The sequence below is a fragment of the Symphalangus syndactylus genome, chromosome 18, assembly GCF_028878055.3.
Source record: "Symphalangus syndactylus isolate Jambi chromosome 18, NHGRI_mSymSyn1-v2.1_pri, whole genome shotgun sequence".
NCBI lineage: Eukaryota > Metazoa > Chordata > Mammalia > Primates > Hylobatidae > Symphalangus > Symphalangus syndactylus.
In genome coordinates this window covers 64,483,657-64,505,104 of record NC_072440.2, presented here as the reverse complement: position 1 = coordinate 64,505,104, position 21,448 = coordinate 64,483,657, and the positions used below count along the sequence as shown (strand labels likewise).

At 52.9% G+C, this 21,448-nt stretch overlaps 2 protein-coding genes across 2 annotated transcripts; one reads left to right on the top strand and one right to left on the bottom strand.

Moving 5' to 3' along the window:
* The first annotated feature begins 765 nt into the window (after positions 1-765).
* Positions 766-5,263, top strand: LOC129467872 (breakpoint cluster region protein-like). The gene is made up of 4 exons (XM_055252729.2): positions 766-2,349; positions 3,505-3,773; positions 4,249-4,411; positions 5,131-5,263. Exons 1-4 carry the CDS (start codon positions 2,275-2,277, stop codon positions 5,218-5,220), a joined length of 597 nt encoding a protein of 198 aa, XP_055108704.1. The 5' UTR covers positions 766-2,274; the 3' UTR covers positions 5,221-5,263.
* An 8,751-nt stretch (positions 5,264-14,014) lies between these two features.
* LOC129467519 (putative POM121-like protein 1) lies at positions 14,015-20,472 on the bottom strand. Its single transcript, XM_055252034.2, is given in 4 exon segments — positions 14,015-14,341; positions 14,423-15,682; positions 18,704-18,748; positions 20,392-20,472. Coding segments are annotated over 4 exon segments (1,554 nt in total). The 3' UTR covers positions 14,015-14,173.
* Positions 20,473-21,448: the final 976 nt, after the last annotated feature.

Genomic DNA, 21,448 nt, shown 5'->3' with positions numbered 1-21,448 from the left:
TGGCATCAGTGGTGTCAAGATAACACTAAGAAGGTTTTCCGTGATCCTGCAAGCCCTGTGTTCCTTCCTGGTGATACTGCCTTTAATTTCATGGCACAGGTACCACAGCAAGCCAGTGCTGTGTGCTCCGAGTTCCAGCGCATCCTCCAGCTCAGCCACTGCCCTGAGCACAAGGACCCTCTGTGGGGCCCAGGAGCAGGAAGTCACCCCTTTGGGGCCCACAACACCCAGCTGTCCCCAGACTCGTGTCCAGGGAAGATCATGTCGAGGGCCCTGAAGGAGAGTGGGGCAGGGATGCCTGAGCAGGACAAGGACCCCAGAGTCCCAAGAGAATCCTGATGATCAGAGAAGGGTCCCCGAGGTCACCGGGGATGCACGGTCTGCATTTAGGCCCCTGCGGGATAATGAAGGCCACTCTCCCTTTGTGCCCAGGCCCGGGCCTCTGCAGAGAGACCTCCATGCCCAGAGGTCAGAAGTCAGATCCAACCAGACATCCCAGCCCTCCTGCACCAGCTCATGCACCAAACGCAATGCCATCTCGAGCTCCTACAGCTCCACGGGAGGCTTCCCGTGGCTAAAGCAGAGGATGGGGTCAGCCTCATCCCACTGCCAGCTGACCGTCAGGTCCTCATGTTTGCTGTCTATAAAATCATCTGGGCCAGGTGCTTTTCTTTGGTTTTGTCTTTTTGTGAGATTTTTGAGGGGATGGGATACAGATTTTAAAATAAACATTCAATTCCTTTAATGGTTCTAGATCTAGACAAAGTTTTCTGTTTCTCCCTACTTCGTTTTTATGCAGTTATATTTTTCTTTTGAGACAGAATTTCTCTGTTGCAGTCACGTGATCTTGGCTCACTGCAACCTCTGCCTCCCAGGTTCAAGTGATTCTCCCACCTCAGCCTCCCGAGTAGCTGGGGTTACAAGCATGTGCCACCATGCCCAGCTAATTTTTATATTTTTAGTAGAGTTGGGGTTTTACTATGTTGGCCAGGCTGCTCTCGAACTCCTGAGGTTGAGTGATCCGCCAACCTCGGCCTCCCAAAGTGCTGGGATTACAAGCATTAGACACCCCACTTGGCCTGAAGTTATATTTTTCTATAAAACTGCCTGTTTTGATATTTTAAAAAATCACTGGCATAACGTGGTTTATGTAATGTCCTTATGATTTTTGTCTTAATATTATTTATTTATTTATTTATTTTATATATTTATTTAGAGATTGAGTCTTGCTCTATTGCCCAGGCTGGAGTGCAGTGGCCTGATCTTGGCTCACTGCAACCTCTGCCTCTCAGGTTCAAGCAATTCTCGTGCCTCAGCTTCCTGAGTAGCTGGGATTATAGGCACCCACCACCACACGAAGCTATTTTTGTGTGTGGTTTGTTGTTGTTGTTGTTGTTGTTGTTGTTTCTTTTTGTGAGACAAAGTTTCGCTGTTGTTGCCCAGGCTGGAGTACAATGGCACAACCTCAGCTCAGCACAACCTCCATCTCCCAGGTTCAAGCGGTTCTCCTGCCTCAGCCTCCTGGGTGGCTGGGATTACAGGCATGCGCCACTACGCCAGGCTAATCTTGTATTTTTAGTAGAGATGGGTTTCTCCATGTTGGTCACGCTGGTCTCGACCTCCTGAACTCAGGTGATCTGCCCGCCTCAGCCTCCCAAAGTGCTGGGATTACAAGGGTGAGCCACAGCGCCTGGCCATTTTCGTATTTTTAGTAGAGATGGAGTTTCACCATGTTGGCCACGCTGGTCTCAAACTCCTGACCTCAAGTGATCTGCCAGTCTCGGCCTCCCAAAGTGCTAGGATTACAGGCGAGAGCCACCGCACCCGGCCTAGCCACCACGCCTGGCCCACTTATTTCTAAATAGACAATACATTTGTATATTTCAAAATTCAGAAAGCACCATCTCAACCCCGTCCCTATTCCTGTAGCTTCTCAGATGCAACCAAATAGATTCAGTTTCTTGGTATCTTTCTAGAGGTAGTTTATGAACATAAGCAAATATCCAAATAAACAAATATGTTCTTTTGCTTTTTTTATACAAACGTTACTTTATTGTACCTATTGATCTGTTCCTTTCTCTTTCTTTCTTTTTATTATTTTATTTTATTTTTTGAGAATAAAAAGGTCTTGCTCTGTGGCCTAAGCTGGAGTATAGTTGTGCAATCTGGGCTCACTGCAGCCTTCACCTCCCAGGCTCAAGCGATCCTCCCACCTCAGCCTCCCGAATAGCTGGGACTACAGGGATATGCTACGAAGCCCGGCTAACTTTTTGTATGTGTTGTAAAGGCAGAGTTTCACCGTGTTGCCCAGGCTGGTCTCAAACTCTTGGACTCCTGCGATCTGCACAGGTAGGCCTCCCAAAGTGCTAGGATTACAAGCATGAGCCACCACGCCCAGCCTCCACCTCTTACAGTGGACCTGATATTATAATGCCCACTTCCTATGATGAAAAGGAACTGAATGAGTATGGAATCTCTAGGACCACGCTGGCATATAATGGGCCCTTGGGGTTTAGTTTAGTAGCAAATTAAAAGGTTCCCATTCCTCAAAACCTTCTATAGACATCTTTCAGGAAACTGCCATGGATAAATATCTGCAAATCAAAGCAAAACTTTAGGGACAAACTACATCAGTCTTCACCGGTGAATTTTGCATCTATGATGCAAATGACACCCCCTCTAAGGTGTTACCCTTCTGCAGTGCACTACCTGTGCAACTGTCCTCAGCAAAGAGGACTTGGCCTCGTGGGAGATGTCTCCTCCATGTGCACTGCTGCCCTTGGAGGCTGTGAAAAGTGAGGTGTGGGAACCTGAGCTGTGCCCTCTCTGCCATGGTCAGCATTTTAACCCAACCTCAGAAAGCAGGGGACCAAAACCGAGCCTGTCCTGGAAGACCTTGCCCATCCCCAGAGGGCTCCCCGTCCGTATTTCTCAAGGAGGCCACGTGGGTGAAATGGTCAGCACTGCCGTGCTGTGGGGTCCTAAAGTCTGCTGTCCTCCTTCCTGCGGACCAGGGCTGAACGCTGGTGCCCAGGCGCTCTTGCCATGGGTCCTGGTGCAGCCAAGCATGGTTTCAAACATGACCTGACCCTTAGTCAACCTGGAGGCTGATGTCTAGAGTGGGCGCTGGCGTCTGCAGCACCTGGAGCCTCTGCATCACCCTTAGGGCAGGTCTGCCTCCCAGGCCCATGCACAGAGGAGCTGGTCTCCCAGCCTGCAGGTGCCCCTGTGGTGTCCAGGACGACGAGGGGGTCTCTCCATACTTGGTGGGGCTGGGGCCCTCCTACTTCCCACCTCCTTGTGTCCCTCACTCCCCTGTTTCATTCCATGCCGAACCTCCGCTGCCTCGGGCTCCCCTGGGGAGGGGGTGGTGGCAGGAGTTGCCCAAGGGCAGCTCTGCCCATGAGCAGCTGCTCTAGTGGCTCCTCCTGCTGCTGTTTGCCGGGTGCTGCTGACCCCTGCGAGGTAGAGAAAAGGCGTTCAGGTGGTTCACACCCCACACAGGTGCCCCTCGCAGGGTCATTACTGGTGGCCAGCGCTGTGTGTGTGACGATGATGACAAGCCTAAACTGCACAAGGACTCATGTCCCGGGCGCTCCATGTGACCACCTCCGGAGAGGTCTCTGGCTCGTTGTGACCCCAAGGAGTAACCCACTGCCTCCTGCAGCTCTTCCAGACCCAGTTGCAAAGAAGAGCTGCATGCTCAACCTGCTGCTGTCCCTGCCAGAGGCCAACCTGCTCCCCTTCCTTTTCCTTCTGGACCACCTGAAAAGGTAGCCCAGCTCTCCCGTAGCTGCCTGGGGCTCCAGGTCCCCAGGCCGCGGGGTGCCCCTCTGCTCCCACCAGACCCCCAGCACCAAGGACATTTTCCCCTGACCCCTGTCTGCAGTAACTCACTGCTTCTAAGGACTAGCACCACTGCCACCCCTGCCCCTGCCTCTCCTCTTTGCCACCCTCCTCCCTCTGCACTGTGGCCTTAACAAAGAGCTCAGAGCTTTGGACACGGCCAGCAGTGCACTTGGACCCCTCTCTTCCCTCCCAACCACATCATGAAAACCTCCCCACCAGCCCAGAGCTGGCCCCTTGTCCTGGGCCACTGAGACCCAGAAGTACCAGGGCTGAAGTCAGCTTGCAGCACAGCCAGGGTCGAGGTCACTCCCTCCCTGAGGACTCCAGCACGGCACAGCCCCTCTGCCTCTCTCCTGGTGGTGGCATTGTAATGACACCCTCTGCTTTGGTCCTCTACAGGGTGGCAGAGGAGGAGGCAGTCAATAAGATGTCCCTGCACAACCTCGCCACGGTCTTTGGCCCCACGCTGCTCCAGCCTTCCGAGAAGGAGAGCAAGCTCCCTGCCAATCCAAGCCAGCCTATCACCATGACCGACAGCAGGTCCTTGGAGATCATGTCCCAGGTATGGGAAGACAGTCTCCAGCCCATGCCACCCCAGCCTGACAGAGGTGGCCTCTGCCTGCCCCACCCCTAGTCCTGCCCATCTTCCTACTTGCATCGTATGTGGTGGTGGCTGAGATTCAGAGAGAGGGACTTGCCTAGGTTTGCATGGATGGGAGTGATAGGGGATGGCCAGGCCACCTCCTGGTCCTGCTGGTGCACCTTGCTGGGGGCTTAAAACCACCCCAAGTGTTCGGGTATGGTGGCTCATGCCTGTAATCCCAGCACTTTGTGAGACCGAGGCAGGAAAACCGAACCCAGGTGTTTGAGACCAGTCTGGGCAATGTAGCAAACCCTGTCTCTAGAAAAAATACAAAGAAAAATTAGCCAGGCATTGTGGCACACACCTGTAATCCTAGGTATCTGGGAGGCTGACACAGGAGGATTGCTTGAGCCCAGGAGTTAGAGGCTGCAGTGACCTACGATGGAGCTGCTGTACTCCAGCCGGGGGACAGAGAAAGGCCCTGTGCGTCTCTAAAATAAATAACCACCCCCCACCCAACAAGTCATGCCTTGTCAGGACCCCACCCCACCCCCGTCTCACTGTCAGGGGTTCATGACACCAGCAGGGGTTTCTAGCATCTAAGGTGGACTTGGTGACTTGGGTCCCAAAGACCTCCCCACCAGCAGCTGTGAGCTCCCCTCTGAGCCACTCTCCTCTTCCCCACTCTGCGAGGGCAGGTCGAGGTGCTGCTGTACTTCCTGTGGCTGGAGGCCATCCCTGCCCTGGACAGCAAGAGACAGAGCATCCTGTTCTCCACCGATGTCTAAAGGTCCCAGTCCATCTCCTGGAGGCTGACAGACAGCCTGGAAACCTCTGGCTTATCAAGCCATCTGTAGAGTGGGAATCAAGATTTTCTGAGGCATCCTTGGGCCACCCCCAAGTGTCAGGCCATCTGCCAAGAGACAGCGGCCCAAAGCGGAAGGACAGGTGGCCTGGGCAGGTCCCGCCCAGGTCTGAGAGCCCCAGGCTGGCCTCAGACTGTGGGTTTTTTATGTGGCCACCCGAGGGCGCCCCCAAGCCAGTTCATCTCAGAGTCCAGGCCTGGCCCTGGGAGACAGGGTGAAAGGAGTGGTTTTTATGAACTTAACTTATAGAGTCTAAAAGATTTCTACCGAATCACTTGTCGAGATGTGCCCTCTCTGGGGAGGAGGGAACGTGACCGGATTCCCTCACTATTGTATCTGGAATAAACGCTGCTGCTTCATCCTGTGGGGCCAAGGCCTGTGTGGGTGGGGCCTCTTCCATTCCCTGACTTAGAAACCACACTCCACTTAGAACAGGGTTGGAGAGGCTTAGTCAGCACTGGGGAGCGTTTGGACTCCATTCTTGCCTTTCTTCTTTTTCTTTCCAGAAGGATTTTTGTGCAGAAATGGGTCTTTTGTTGCCGTGTTTGTCCTCCTTGGAAGGCAGCTCAGAAGGCCCATGAAATGTCGGGCGACAGGACCCCCAGGGAGAGAATCCCAGGCTACGCACTTTAGGGTTCCTTCTCCAGGGAGAGCGACCTCGTCCCCCGATCCTGACCGCCCTTCCGGCCCAGGCTCTCGTGTTTGGCTTCCACAGGCCGGGAATTCTCTGGCTTCTCTGCCCACACACTCCCTGCCCCAAGTGTCCCTGCCCCTGCCCCAGCACAGCTGACTCCATTTCTGTCCTCTCAGCTCAGTGGACTGGCTCAACTTTTGTAAAAGCCTCCACTTGGTGGTAGCAGCTTGCTGATGACTTGTTTTAAAACTTTCATCCTAAATAACCTTTTGATACTTGAATATTTTTACGTTTTATACGTAGTTTCTAATTTTTTTCCCAACAGATCCAGATACCTAATAAGATGCTGGAATGTAATCCCTGGACAATCCGTGTTCTGGCAGCATTTGGTCTTCCCATAAGTGCCTGGCTTCGCTGTTCTCAGGAGTGGGTTCTGAAGTCTCTGGAGAACAGGATATGTGGAGGGTTAGGAAGGGGCCAGGCCTAGAGACAGGAGACTCCCTCCCAGAGCAGGTGGAGGCACAGGACCATTTGCTACCCCATCTGCCGGCACCTGCGGGGGAGCCCAGGCATTCTTTGTAAACCCTCCTGACCACCTGGCTAAAGAAAACAGAAGCATGGAGGCCGCCAAGTATTTTCAAGAAATAACCCCAAGAAGGTTGCATCACTGTTTTAGAGAGAGGGGCTTGGGGCAGGCAGAGGAGAGAAGGGAGAGCAAACTGAGAGCCAAGTTTCCAGACGGTCCTGTAGGAGGAGAGGATGCAGCTGCCCAGAGGGAAGCAGGATCACATTTAAGGAAGTGTGTGGGGTCCCTGGATGACACCAGCACCCAGTGCGGCTCTGTCTGGCGACCGCTCCCAAGGTGGGAGGAGTGGGTGCCCCGTGTGTCAGTGGGCAGCTCCTGCTGAGCCCGCAGCTCGCTGGGGAGCCTGACAGCGGGGCCATGCGCCTGACACTCCTCTCTGCTTGTGGACCTGGCGAGGCAGGGAGCAGAAAACAGAGCCACTTGAAGGCTTTCTGTCTGCCTCTGTGTGCAGTGTGGATTTAGTTGTGCTTTTTTCTTGCTGGGAGAGCACAGCCACCATTTACAAGCAGTGTCACCCTCGTGGGTGGCGAGGACAGAACAGGAGCCTCTGCTGTCTGTACCTATCTGGGCCCGGTGGGCTCCCGTGTCCTGGCTTCCATCTCTGTCTCAGCGACCATCCAGCCCTGTGCAGGAACACATGTTGCTTAGAAAAGCCAAATCCAGCCCTTGTCTCGGTCTCCTCTGGTCTCATGATGTGCATCTGTTACCTTGAAACTGGAAACCAGTCTATCGATGTCTGTGCCAATTTTTGTTCCCTCCCCAACCTCCTTCCCCATACGACTTTTTATTCGTGTAGGATGTGTGCTGTCTAATGATGGGATGACCACACTTTTCCATGTTCTGAAAGTGCTCCTCTCCCGCAGGGCCCCAGGGCTGATGGTTGCTTTGGGTCTACAGCTACGTCTTACCCGCCTCCTGGCTCGAAAGCCTGTGTGGTGGCAAAGGGACCCTCCTGCCTCAGCCTGCCAAGTAGCTTGGACTATAGCTGTGTGCCATTGCACCTTATTTTATTATTATTTTGTAGACATGGGGTCTGGCTATGTTGTCCAGGCTATTCTCAAAATTCCCAGCCTCAAGTAATCCTCCCACCTCGGCCTCTCAAAGGTTGGGATTACAGGTGTGAGGCAAGGCACCCAGCTCAGCCACAGAGCCCTGTTGTATCTCTCTGACTAGGAGCAAGAGCTGACTGCCCCCTCATCCCCATTCCAGAGTATTGATTGGGGCTGTTTTCAGCCGAGGCCGGGCCACTGGCATGGCCCAGGGAGCGGGACCATTCACTGCTGCCCCAAAGCTGAGATCATTCCACCTCGACAAGACTCCCTCATCCAATCCCTTTACTTGACAGCTGGGGAAACCAATGCTCACAGAGCACCCCCAGCTCACTCGGGGTCTCAGAGCTGATCCATGAGCAGAGGCTGAGATCCTGGGATCTTGTCCCCCAGCCGCCCCGCAAGCTTGCTCCCTTTCTGCTGGAAGAGATGGGGCCGGACCTCGACCGGCAGCCCTGGCCTGGACATGACTGTGCTCGTGCAGGTATTCAGGCCCAGATGCCCCGGCATCATATTTTTTTCTTTTTTTGAGATGGTGTCTCACTCTATCGCCCAAGCTGGAGTGCAGTGGCATGAAATCGGCTCACTGCAACCTCTGCCTCCTGGTTAAAGTGATTCTTCTGCCTCAGCCTTCCAAGTAGCTGGGACTACAGGCTTGTACCACCACGCCTGACTAATTTTTGTATTTTTACTAGAGACGAGGTTTCCCCATGTTGGCCAGGCTCGTGTCGAACTCCTGACCTCAGGTGATCCACCTGCCTTGGCCTCCCAAAGTGCTAGGATTACAGGTGTGAGCCACTGCATCATTTAAATGTAGTGAGAGGCCGGGCGCGGTGGCTCATGCCTGTAATCGCAGTACTTTGAGAGGACGAGGCTGTCAGATCGCCTAAGGTCAGGAGTTCGAGACCAGCCCGGCCAAAGTGGTGAAACTGTGTCTCTATAAAAAAATAGAAAAAAATTATCCCTGCGTGGTGGTGCATACCTGTAGTCCCAGTTACTCAGGAGGCTGAGACATGAGAATCGCTTAAACCTCGGAGGCGGAGGCTGCAGTGAGCTGAGATGGCGCCACTGCACTCCAGCCTGGGTGACAGAGCAAGACCTTGTCTCTAAATAATTAAATAAATAAATATGGCCGAGCACGGTGCCTTAGGCCTGTAATCCCAACACTTTGGGAGGCTGAGGGAGGTGGTTCATGAGGTCAGGAGTCCAAGACCAGCCTGGCCAAGACGGTGAAACACTGTCTCTACTAAAAATACAAAAATTAGCCAGCTGTGGTGGCAGGCACCTGTAATCCCAGCTACTCAGGACACTGAGGCAGGAGAATCGCTTGAACCCGGAAGGCAGAGGTTGCAGTGAGCCGAGACTGCAGCGCTGCACTCTAGCCTGGGTGATGGAGCAAGACTCCATCTCAAATAAATAAATTAATAAATACAGAGCAAGATTCCATCGCAAATAAATAAATAAATGTACACCTGTAATCCTAGCACTTTGGGAGGCTAAGACAGGTCGATCACCTGAGGTCAGGAGTTTGAGACCAGCCTGACCGATATGGCATAACCCCATCTCTACTAAAAATACAAAAATTAGCTGAGCGTTTTGACGTGTGCCTGTCGTCCCAGATACTTGGGAGGCTGAGACAGGAGAATTGCTTGAACCCAGGAGGTGGAGGTTGCAGTGAGCCGAGATCTCGCCACTGCACTTCAGCCTGGGCGACAGAGTGATGAGACTCTGTCTAAAAAGGAATAAATAAAATACAAAATAAAAAAAAAAATGTAGTAAGATTGTAGAGTCGTGCCACGGAAGCGTGCTGGTCCTATCCATGTAGTGAAGGCTGATTTCATACACAAATATCACAAGAATTTTTTTTTCTTTTTCTTTTTTTTTTTTTTTTTTGAGACAGAGTCTCGCTCTGTCACCCAGGCTGGAGTGCAGTGGCGCGATCTTGGCTCACTGCGAGCTCTGCCTCCCAGGTTTATGCCATTCTCCTGCCTCAGCCTCTCGAGTAGCTGGGACTACAGGTGCCCGCCACCACGCCCAGATAATTTTTTTTGTATTTTTAGTGGAGACGGGGTTTCACCGCATTAGCCAGTTTAGTCTCGATCTCCTGACCTCGTGATCCGTCTGCCTCGGCCTCCCAAAGTGCTGGGATTACAGGCGTGAGCCACTGCGCCCAGCCACAAGAACTTTTATACCCACCCTTGAAAGAAAGATCGCCTTCGAAAGAAGCAGTCCTTGGACTGATGCATCGGCTGTCCCAAACAGCTCTGGAAAGACAAACAGAAAACAGAAAACGACACTCTAAGCCCTTGAGGCCAAAATGCCCTTCCCCAGAGCAGCTGCCAGAAGACAGGGCACAGGATCGGGTTGGAGGTCACTTCTGGGTGAAGGAGAGAATGGTCAGACCCAGGGCAGGGGTGTCGGAGTCTAGTCGGCCTCACCGGAACAGAAGAGAGCTGCTTCATGATGGTCAGCTGACAGGCAGAGCCTTGCATAACCCAAGTTCTCACGGTACAGAGAGGCCAGCCAGTGCGGGGACAAAGGCATGCACTGAAATGGTTTCCTGGAAGACAGGGCCCAGTTGCATCTCTCAAATGGGACCAGATTGGAAAGGAGACCAGCTGCTTTGGGTAAATGAGGTCACTTCTGGATGAGCTCCCAAACTAGATGGTGCCGAGGGCCCTGGACCTGGCAGCTGGGCTGGACATGGCACGGCCCTGTACTCCAGGAAACGGCATCTCAGTGCTTGTCTGGCCAGTTCTCCAAAAGAACCATCCACGGGCCATTTTTCCATTCCCCTCCTGTGCACAGACTGGGCCGAGCCTGACCAGACACTTTCCCTTAGGGTTCTCAGTCACTGCCAAAACTTGAGCCTGGCAGTGAAGATATATGTTAAAATGTGACTCTGGGCCAGGCAATGGCTCATGCTTGTCAACCCAGTGCTTTGGGAAGGCTGAGCTGGGAGGGTCAATTGAGGTCAACAGTTCAAGGCCAACCTGAGGAACATAGATCTCTACAAAAAAATAAAAATTAGCCAGCTGTGGTGACATGCACTGGTAGTCTCAGCTACTCAGAAGGCTGAAGTGGCTTGAGCCCAGGAGTTCAAAGCTGCAGCTATGATGGTGCCATTGTATTCCAACATGAAAGACAGAGTGAGACCATGTCTTGAAAAAAGTAACAAACAAACTAGGTATAGAAGAAACATACCTGAAAATGGTTGGGCTGTGTGCAGTGGCTCACGCGTGTAATCCCAGCACTTTGGGAGGCTGAGGTGCGTGGATCACCTGAGGTCAAGAGTTCAAGACCAGCCTGGCCAACATGGTGAAACCCCATCTCTACTAAAAGTACGAAAATTAGCCAGGTGTGGTGGCATGAGCCAGGTATCCCAGCTACTTGGGAGGCTGAGGCAGGAGAATTGCTTGAACCCAGGAGGCAGAGGGAGCAGTGAGCCAAGATCACACCATTGCGCTCCACCCTGGGCGGCAAGAGTGAGACTCTGTCTCAAAAAACAAAAACAAACAAACAAACAAACAAAACAACGTACGTGAAAATAATAAAAGCTGATACGACAAAGCCATAGCTAACCTACTATAGAATGGGGAAAAGTTGAAAGCATTTCCTCTGTAAACAGGAACAAGACGAGGATGCCCGTTCTCACCACTCCTATTCGACATCACACAATCGGGCAAGAGAAAACAATAAAAGGCATCCACACTGGAAAAGAGGACATCGAATTCTTCTTGTCTGATGAAGATGTGATCTTGGATCTAGAAACGTGTAAAGGCTCCACCAGAAAACCCCTAGACTTGATAAATAAATTAATACAGTCATTTGCAGAATACAGAATCAACAACAACAACAAGAAAATCAGCAGCATTTCTATACACCAATAATGGTCTGGTTGGGAAAGAAATTAAGAAGGCAATCCCATTTACAATAGCAGCAACATGGAAAAATGTATGCCACAGAAGAGATTTTACCAAGGAGGTGAAAGATTTCTACAAGGAAAACTACAAAACACTGATGAAAATGTTTAAGAGGACAGAAAGAAATGGACAATCATTTCATGCTCATGGAAGGAATTCATAGCATTAAAATGACCACACTGCCCGAAGCAGTCTAGAGATTCAATACAACCCCTACCAAAATACCAATGTCATCACTCACAAAATTGGAAAGTCCTACAATTCATAAAAAAGAACCAAAAAAGAGCTCAAAGACCCCAAAGTCATGCTCAGCAAAAACAACAAAACTAGAGGCATCCCATTTCACTGCAAATTAGAACTACAAAATTTTTGACGAGTGCATAGTAACCAAAATAGTATAATCCTAGCATAAAACTAGACACTTAGATCAATGGGACAGATGAGAGAACCCAGAAAGACAGACACATGTTCACAGCCAATTGATCTTTGACAGAGCCGACAGAAACACACACTGGGGAAAGGACACTCTCTTCAATGAATGGTACTAGGAGGGCTGGATGGCCACATGCAGAAGAATGAAACTGGACCCTTATCTCTCAGCATATAGAAAAATCACTTCGAGATAGATTCAAGACTTAAATGTGAATGTTAAGATACGAAACTACAAAAATATTGGAAGGAAACCTAGAGAAAATAAGATACGAAACTACAAAAATATTGGAAGGAAATCTAGAGAAAACTCTTCTGGATCTCACTCTAGGGAAGGAATTTATGACGGGCTCAAAAGCCCGACATGGAGAAGGATGAGCTGGAGGATGGCCCATTGGACCTGTGTCCAGCAGAACTCCTGATGGCGCATGAGGGAGCCTTAGAGGCCAGGTTCCTCCTTGCTGTGCCCACGCGGGAAGTGGGGTTGCTAGGGTCAGAAGCCGGCCCAGACTTGCACGTGAAGCCTGCCTTGTTTTTGGTGACACTGGATCCCCGACTTGCAATTGCGGGCGTCAGCTTAAATGGTCCCCCAGGGATGTGATGGAAAGTAAAGACAAAAGCCTGCCTGCCTGCCTTCCTTCCTTCCTTCCTTCCTTCCTTCCTTCCTTCCTTCCTTCCTTCCTTCCTTCCTTCCTCCCTCCCTCTCTCTCTCTCTCTCTTTCTTTCTTTCCTTTTTTGAGACGGTCTCCCTCTGTTGCCCTGGCTGGAGTGTAGTGGCATGATCTCAGCTCACTGCAACCTCCCTGCCTGGGGCTCCCGTGATTCTCCTGCCTCGGCCTGCCGAATACCTGGGATTGCAGGCACACACCACCACACCTGGCTGGTTTTTGTATTTTTGGTGGAGACGGGGTTTCGCCCTGTTGGCCAGGCTGGTCTCCAACTCCTGACCTCGAGTGATCTGCCCGCCTCGGCCTCCCGAAGTGCTGGGATTACACACAGAGTCTCGCTCACTCAATGCTCAATGTTGCCCAGGCTGGAGTGCAGTGGCGTGATCTCGGCTCGCTACAATCTCCACCTCCCAGCCGCCTGCCTTGGCCTCCCAAAGTGCTAAGATTACAGCCTCTGCCCGACCGCCGCCCCGTCTAGGAAGTGAGGAGCGTCTCTGCCTGGCCACCCATCGTTGGGATGTGAGGAGCGCCTCTGCCCGGCCGCCCTGTCTGGGAAGTGAGGAGCGCCTCTGCCCGGCTGCCCATCGTCTGGGATTTGAGGAGAGCCTCTGCCCAGCAACCCCATCTGGGATGTGAGGAGCGCCTCTGCCCGGCCGCCCCATCTGGGAAGTGAGGAGTGCCTCTGCCTGGCCGCTGTGCAACCTTCCAAGTGTGAAGTGACAGCCTTTCTGCAGGTGTACCCAACAGCTCTGTAGAGACAGCGACCATCGAGAACGAGCCATGATGACAATGGCGGTTTTGTCGAAAAGAAAAGGGGGAAATGTGGGGAAAAGAGAGATCAGATTGTTACTGTGTCTGTGTAGAAAGAAGTAGACATAGGAGACTCCATTTTGTTCTGTACTAAGAAAAATTCTGCCTTAGGATGCTCTTAATCTATAACCTTACCCCCAAACTCGTGCTCTCTTTGAAACATGTGCTGTGTCAACTCAGGGTTAAATGGATTAAGGGCTGTGCAAGATGTGCTTCTTTAAACAGATGCTTGAAGGCAGCGTGCTCGTTAAGAGTCATCACCACTCCCTAATCTCAAGTGCCCAGGGACACGAACACTGCGGAAGGCCGCAGGGACCTCTGCCTAGGAAAGCCAGACACCTTTGTTCACGTGTTTATCTGCTGACCTTCTCTCCACTATCATACCATGACCCTGCCACGTCCCCCTCTCCGAGAAACACCCAAGAATGATCAATAAATACTAAGGGAACTCAAATAAAAAAAATAAATAAATAAAAAGAAAAGTAAAATGGCCAAGAAACTCTTAGAACACGCTTTACAGTTCTAAAAATGTTTATCTTTTCTATTCTTTAATTGACTGAGGCTTCTGTTTAGGTTAATGCCATAAATGTTGATGACACAAAAGTGAAGTACAGAAAGAAAGTTAATAAAAATATTTATTTGGCATCTGGCAAACAACAACAACAAAAAAAACAAAAGTGCCACCCAACAGAGTTGCTCCCTGTGCCAGGTCCCGTGGTCACCATGGAAGTGCTCTGCCTGGGGGCGCCCTGGTGTTCAGGCCCCCTCATGCCCTGTTACCAATTGGCCTTTCTCTTTAAAGGGTTTCTTCTGACGGAATGCCGAGCTCCGTCCGCCTCACTACTGTCGATTTCCATGGGCGTGGGTGGGGGGCTGGAACTGGCTCCAGAAATGCTTCCGTCCATGCTTGCAGCTGGGAAGGGTGCAGCAATCAGCCAGAGGACCTGGGCTGAGGCCCAGAAGTAGAAAAATGTGGGAGGAAGGGGAAATGAGGAGCCGAAGGGTGTAGCAATCAGCCAGAGGACCTGGGCTGAGTCCCAGAAGTAGAAAAAGGTGGGAGGAAGGGGAAATGAGGAGACGAACAGGAGGGAGCCTGGTGGTCTGTGCTGCATCCCAAACACAGGAGCTGTAGAGGGGGCCCCTGCAGCAGAAGCTAGGGGGGCCACTAGGCCCAGGCCGTCTTGGGGCTTGTGTCCCTCCTGCTGTGCATCCATACTGGGTGCTTTAGAAACAGAAGGCAGACCAGAAGCCCCTGTTGCAAGTGAGCACGAAGTGTAGGAAGGCCTTGAGGGTCTGCAGTCCGAGATGGCCTTGGCCTCAACCTGCAGTGCACTGTTGATCCGCTGGAACGCAGCCTTCTTCTCCCGGTCCAGGTCTTCAGCAGTGACCCGGAACCCCAGCTCTAAGGGAGGTGGCATCTTCAGAGGCTCCCCTCGCCTGCGTGGCAGCAGGGGAAACTTGCGTCCACGGGGCCTAGAGGCCTGGGATCTGGGGGAGCCATTCCTGGGGGCGAGTGTCTGCCCTGGTGCACACTGAGTGTGACCTGAAGAGACAGCCTGAGGTCTGTCCTCACTGCCCTTCTTTGAGGAACTGAGGGTCGGCTGGCAGTGGGATGAGGCTGGCCCCCTCCTCCGCTTTAGCCACGGGAAGCCTCCCGTGGAGCTGTAGGAGCTCGAGATGGCGTTTCGTTTGGTGCATGAGCTGGTGCAGGAGGTCTGGGATCTCTGCGTATCGCCCACTTCTGACCTCTGGGCATGGAGGACTCTCTGCAGAGGCCCGGGCCTGGGCACGAAGGGAGAGAGGCCTCCATTGTCCCGCAGGGGCCGAAACGCAGAGCGTGCATCCCCGGTGACCTCAGGGACCCTTCGGTGATCATCAAATCCTTGGACTCTGGGGTCCTTGTCCTGCTCAGGCATCCCTGCCCTGCTCTCCTTCAGGGCCCTCAACAATACCTTCCCTGGTCACGAGTCTGGGGACAGCCGGGTGTTGCGGGCCCCAAAGGGGTGACTTCCTGCTCCTGGGCCCCACAGAGAGTCCTTGTGCTCAGTGCAGTGGCTGAGCTGGAGGATGCCCTGGAATTCGGAGCACACAGCACTGGCTTGCTGATCCCGGAAGGAAGACAGGGCTTGCAGGATCACGGAACGATTGTCTTGACACCACTGATGTGAAGTGTCCCGGTGCTTGTAGGATGGCCTGCCACTCAGACCAGGGGCAGGAGCAACGGGGAGATCCCACAGGCAAAGTGAACTGGGGGATGGGCTGAACGGGCTCCAGGCAATTGAGCCCTACTGGCAGGTCCTCGGCCTGGGCCCAGACAGGAATAAGGGGCACAGAGTGCCCAGGTCACCGCTCCTGGGAGCAGTGGGGATCGGTCGGATGCTTCAGCTCTCGAGAGGTGGGCTCTGAGCGTCCTCGTCGAGCTACCAACTTGGCCAAAGGCTAAGCCAGCAATGAGCTGTGTTGCCGGCCGATGCGCCTTTTAAACCTGCGGGAGTGGCTGCGTGTGCACATAATGGCGCCAGTAACAGAGCAACCTTTATGTTGCGGGGCAACGCGCCTTTTAAACCTGAGGGAGTGGCTGCGTGTGCACATAATGGCGCCAGTGACAGAGCGACCTTAACGCAGCAAGGTACGCGCGCAACGCACTTGCTGGCAATGGCGGGAGGCGAATGTGGGCGGGGGGCATGCAATAGGTACTGGAAGGAAAGACGCGGGCACAAAGGACGCGGGAAGAACAGGTACCAACAATGGCTGCAGATCTGCCCGTGGATCGCTGAAGATTCCTGTTCTCCTGCTCAGGCGGGGATTGCAGTGAGCTGAGATCGCACCATTGCAGTCCAGCCTGGGCAACAAGAGCGAAACTTTGTCACAGACACACACACACACAAAAGAAAGAAAGAAAAAATAGTGGCCAGGTGTGGCGGCTCCCGCATCCCAGCACTTTGGGATGTCGGGGCGGGCGGATCAGGAGATCAGGAGTTGGAGAAAAGCCTGGCCAACATAGTGAAACCCCGTCTCTACTAAAAATACAAAATATTAGCCGGGTGTGGTGGCGGGCGCCTATAGTCCCAGCTACTCCGGAGGCTGAGGCAGGAGAGTGGCGTGAACTCGGGAGGCAGAGCTTGCAGTGACCGGAGATCTCGCCACTGCACTCCAGCCTGGGTGACAGTGCGAACCTACGTCTCAAAAAAAAAAAAAAAAAAAAAAAAAGAGAGAGAGAGACAGAGACAGAGAGAAAAAGGTTTATTAATTTAATGCACTTTTATGCCTGTGTTCTTCAATTTCCTTAGGAAACACCCACACTTGAGAGCTGGGACTGTGGCCCTGATTGTGGACATGAAATATATGGTTTCTTGCAAAAATTGACAGTAAATAATTACGATTTAGTTGAGCTAGAAATCCATTTGGTTTCTTCCATATTTTTCCAAAATTTTCATCCTTTTTTTTTTTTTCTTTTTGAGATGGAGTTTCGCTCTTGTCCCCCAGGCTGGAGTGCAATGGCGCCATCTCAGCACCTGCTGGCGATGGGGGGAGGCTGGGGGACGCTCGCGGGATAGGTACTGGAAGGAGAGGCGCTCTTACAAAGCAATGGGAAGACCAGGCGCGCACAATGGCTGCAGATCCGCCAGTGGATCGCTGAAGATGCCTGCTCTCCTGCTCAGGCGGGGATTGCAGTGAGCTGAGATCGCACCATTGCACTCCAACCTGGGCAACAAGAGCGAAACTTCATCACAGGCACGCACACACACACACACACACACACACACACACACGAAAGAAAGAAAAAATAGTGGCCAGGTGTGGGGGCTCACGCATCCCAGCACTTTGGGATGTCGGGGCGGGCGGATCAGGAGATCAGGAATTGGAGACCAGCCTGGCCAACATAGTGAAACCCCGTCTCTAGTAAAAATACAAATTTAGTCAGACATGGTGACACGCGCCTGTAGTACCAGCTACTCGGGCGGCTGAGACAGCACAATGACTCGAACCCGGGGTCGGGGCAGGGATTGTGATGCGCCGAGATCGCGTCACTGCACTCCAGCCTGGGCAACAGAGCCAGACTCTGTCTTTTTTTTTTTTTTTTTTTTTTTGAGACGGAGTCTCCCTCTGTCGCCCAGGCTGGATTCCAGTGGCCTGATCTCGGCTCACCGCAAGCTCCGCCTACCGGGTTCACGCCATTCTCCTGCCTCAGCCTCTGGAGTAGCTGGGACTACAGGCGCTCGCGACCACACCCGGCTAATTTTTTGTATTTTTAGTAGAGACGGGGTTTCACCGTGGTAGCCAGGATGCTCTCGATCTCCTGACCTCGTGATCAGCCCGCCTCGGCCTACCAAAGTGCTGGGATTAAAGGCGTGAGCCACCGCGCCCGGCCGAGACTCTGTCTTAAAAAAAAAAGGCCGGGCGCAGTGGCACTTTGGGAGGCAGAGGAGGGCGGATCACGACGTCAGGAGTTGGTGACCAGCCTGGCCAACATAGCGAAACCCCATCTCTACTAAAACTACAAAAAATTAGCCGGGCATGGCCGGGCGCGGTGGCTCACGCTTGTAATCCCAGCACTTTGGGAGGCCGAGGCGGGCGGATCACGAGGTCAGGAGATCGAGACCACGGTGAAACCCCGTCTCTACTAAAAAATACAAAAAAAAAATTAGCCGGGCGTGGTGGCGGGCGCCTGTAGTCCCAGCTACTCGGAGAGGCTGAGGCAGGAGAATGGCGTGAACCCGGGAGGCGGAGCTTGCAGTGAGCCGAGATTGCGCCACTACACTCCAGCCTGGGCGACAGAGCGAGACTCCGTCTCAAAAAAAAAAAAAAAAAAAAAAATTAGCCGGGCATGGTGGCGGGCGCCTGTAGTCCCAGCTACTCCCGAGGCTGAGGCAGGAGAAAGGCGTGAACTTGGGAGGCGGAGGTTGCAGTGACCTGAGATCTCGCCACTGCACTCCAGCCTGGGTGACAGTGCGAACCTCTGTCTCAAAAAATAAATAAATAAATAAATAAATAAATAAATAAATAAATAAATAAGAGAGCGAGAGACAGAGAGAAAAATTTTATTAATTTAATGCACTTTTATGCCTGTGTTCTTCAATTTGCTTCGGAAACACCCACACTTGAGAGCTGGCACTCTGGCCCTGATTGTAGACATGAAATATATGGTTTCTTGCAAAAAATAGACACTGAATAATTACGAGTTAGTTGAGCTAAAAATCCATTTGGTTTCTTCCATATTTTTCCAAAATTTTCATCCTTTTTTTTTTAAGATAGAGTTTCGCTCTGGTCCCCCAGGCTGGAGTGCAATGGCGCGATCTCAGCACCTGCTGGCGATAGGGGGAAGCTGGGGGACGCTTGCGGGATAGGTACTGGAAGGAGAGGCGCGCGCACAAAAGATATGGGAAGACTAAGCCCTCACAATGGCTGCAGATCCGCCAGTGGATCGCTGAAGATTCCTGCTCTCCTGCTCAGGCCAGGATTGCAGTGAGCTGAGATAGCACCATTGCACTCCAACCTGGGCAACAAGAGCGAAACTTCATCACGCACACACACACACAAACACACACACACACACACACACACACACACACACACACACACACAAGAAAGAAAGAAAAAATAGTGGCCAGGTGTGGGGGCTCACGCATCCCAGCACTTTGGGATGTCGGGGCAGGCGGATCAGGAGATCAGGAGTTGGAGACCAGCCTGGCCAACATAGTGAAACCCCGTCTCTAGTAAAAATACAAATTTAGTCAGACGTGGTGGCACGCGCCTGTAGTACCAGCTACTCGGGCGGCTGAGACAGCACAATGACTTGAACCCGGGGTCGGGGCAGGGATTGTGATGCGCCGAGATCGCGTCACTGCCCTCTGGTCTGGGCAACAGAGCCAGACTCTGTCTTTTTTTTTTTTTTTTGAGACGGAGTCTCAAAATAATAAACCTTTTTCTCTCTGTCTCGCTCTCTGTCTCTCTTTTTTTTTTCAAGACGGAGGTTTGCACTGTAACCCAGGCTGGAGTGCAGTTGCGAGATCTCAAGTCACCGCAAGCTCCGCCTACCGGGTTCAAGCCATTCTCCTGCCTCAGCCTCGGGAGTAGCTGGGACTACAGGCGCCGGCCATCACGCCCGGCTAATTTTTTGTAGTTTTAGTAGAGACGGGGTTTCGCTATGTTGGCCAGGGTGGTCTCCCAACTCCTGACCTCGTGATCCGCCCGCCTCCACCTCCCAAAGTGCCACCGTGCCCGGCCTTTATTTTTAAGAAAGAGTCTCGGCCTGGCGCGGTGGCTCACGCCTTTAATCCCAGCACTTTGGTAGGCCGAGGCGGGCTGATCACGAGGTCAGGAGATCGAGACCATCCTGGCTAACACTGTGAAACCCCGTCTCTACTAAAAATACAAAAAATTAACCGGGCGTGGTGGCGTGCGCCTGTAGTCCCAGCTACTCCAGAGGCTGAGGCAGGAGAATGGCGTGAACCCGGTAGGCGGAGCTTGCGGTGAGCCGAGATGGCGCCACTGCACTCTAGGCTGGGAGAGAGAGGGAGACTCCGTCTCAAGAAAAAAAAAAAAAAAAGACAGATCATTTCTTTGTTGCCCAGGCTGGAGTGCAGTGGCGTGATCTCGGCGCATCACAATCCCTTCCCCGCCCCCAGGTTCAAATGATTCTCCTGCCTCAGCCGCCGGAGTAGCTGGTACTACAGGCGCGTGCCACCATGTCTGGCTAAATATGTATTTTTACTAGAGACGGGGTTTCATTATGTTGGCCAGGCTGGTCTCCAACTCCGGATCTCGTGATCTGTCCGTCCTGACCTTCCAAAGTGCTAGGATCATAGGCATAAGCCACCACGCCGGGCCTCTTTTTTTTCTTTTTCTTTTTTTTTATTTTGAGACGGAGTTTTGCTCTTGTTGCCCAGGCTGGAGTGCAATAGTGCGATCTCAGCTCCCTGCAATCTCCACCTCAGCAGGAGAGCAGGAATCTTCAGTGATCCACGGGCAGATCTGCAGCCATTGTGGGCACCTGTTCTTCCCGCGACCTTTGTGCCGGCGTCTCTCCCTCCAATACCTCTTGCATGCCCCCCCCAGGTCTGCCGGCCGCCATTGCCAGCAGGTATCTTGCACGGGTACCTTGCAGCGCTAATTAACCCGTTAAGGTTGCTCTGTCACTCGCGCCATTCTGTGCACGCGCACCCCCTCCCTCAGGTTTAAAAGATGCGCTGCCCGGCAACCTTGCCGCGCTAATCTGTTAAGGTCGCTCTGTCACTCGCGCGGGTTCTTTGCATGCTCAGCCACTCCCTCAGGTTTAAAAGGCGCGTTGCCCGGCAACAGAAGAAACTGTTGGCTCAGTCTTTGGCCGAGTTGGCAGCTCGACGAGGACGCTCAGAGCCCAGCTCTCGAGAGTTCAAGCATCCGACGGTTCCCCACTGCTCCCAGGAGCCGTTACCTGGGCACTCTGTGCCCCTCATTCCTGTCCGGGCCCAGGCCGAGGACCTGCCAGTAGGGCTCAGTTGCCTGGAGCCCGTTCAGCCCATCCCCTAGTTCACTTTGCTTGTGGGATCTCCCCGTTGCTCCTGCCCCTGGACTGAGTGGCAGGCCATCCTACAAGCACCTGGACACTTGGCATCAGTGGTGTCAAGATAACACTAAGAAGGTTTTCCGTGATCCTGCAAGCCCTGTGTTCCTTCCTGGTGATACTGCCTTTAATTTCATGGCACAGGTACCACAGCAAGCCAGTGCTGTGTGCTCCGAGTTCCAGCGCATCCTCCAGCTCAGCCACTGCCCTGAGCACAAGGACCCTCTGTGGGGCCCAGGAGCAGGAAGTCACCCCTTTGGGGCCCACAACACCCAGCTGTCCCCAGACTCGTGTCCAGGGAAGATCATGTCGAGGGCCCTGAAGGAGAGTGGGGCAGGGATGCCTGAGCAGGACAAGGACCCCAGAGTCCCAAGAGAATCCTGATGATCAGAGAAGGGTCCCCGAGGTCACCGGGGATGCACGGTCTGCATTTAGGCCCCTGCGGGATAATGAAGGCCACTCTCCCTTTGTGCCCAGGCCCGGGCCTCTGCAGAGAGACCTCCAT

What these genes read in the sequence shown, in the direction of transcription:
- LOC129467872 (XM_055252729.2), top strand. Translation starts at nt 2,275, where the DNA reads ATGTGTTGTAAAGGCAGAGTTTCACCGTGTTGCCCAGGCTGGTCTCAA. An exon ending in CTTCTGGACCACCTGAAAAG is followed by an intron (nt 3,774 to 4,248) that starts GTAGCCCAGCTC and finishes GGTCCTCTACAG; the next exon opens with GGTGGCAGAGGAGGAGGCAG. An exon ending in CCTTGGAGATCATGTCCCAG is followed by an intron (nt 4,412 to 5,130) that starts GTATGGGAAGAC and finishes CTGCGAGGGCAG; the next exon opens with GTCGAGGTGCTGCTGTACTT.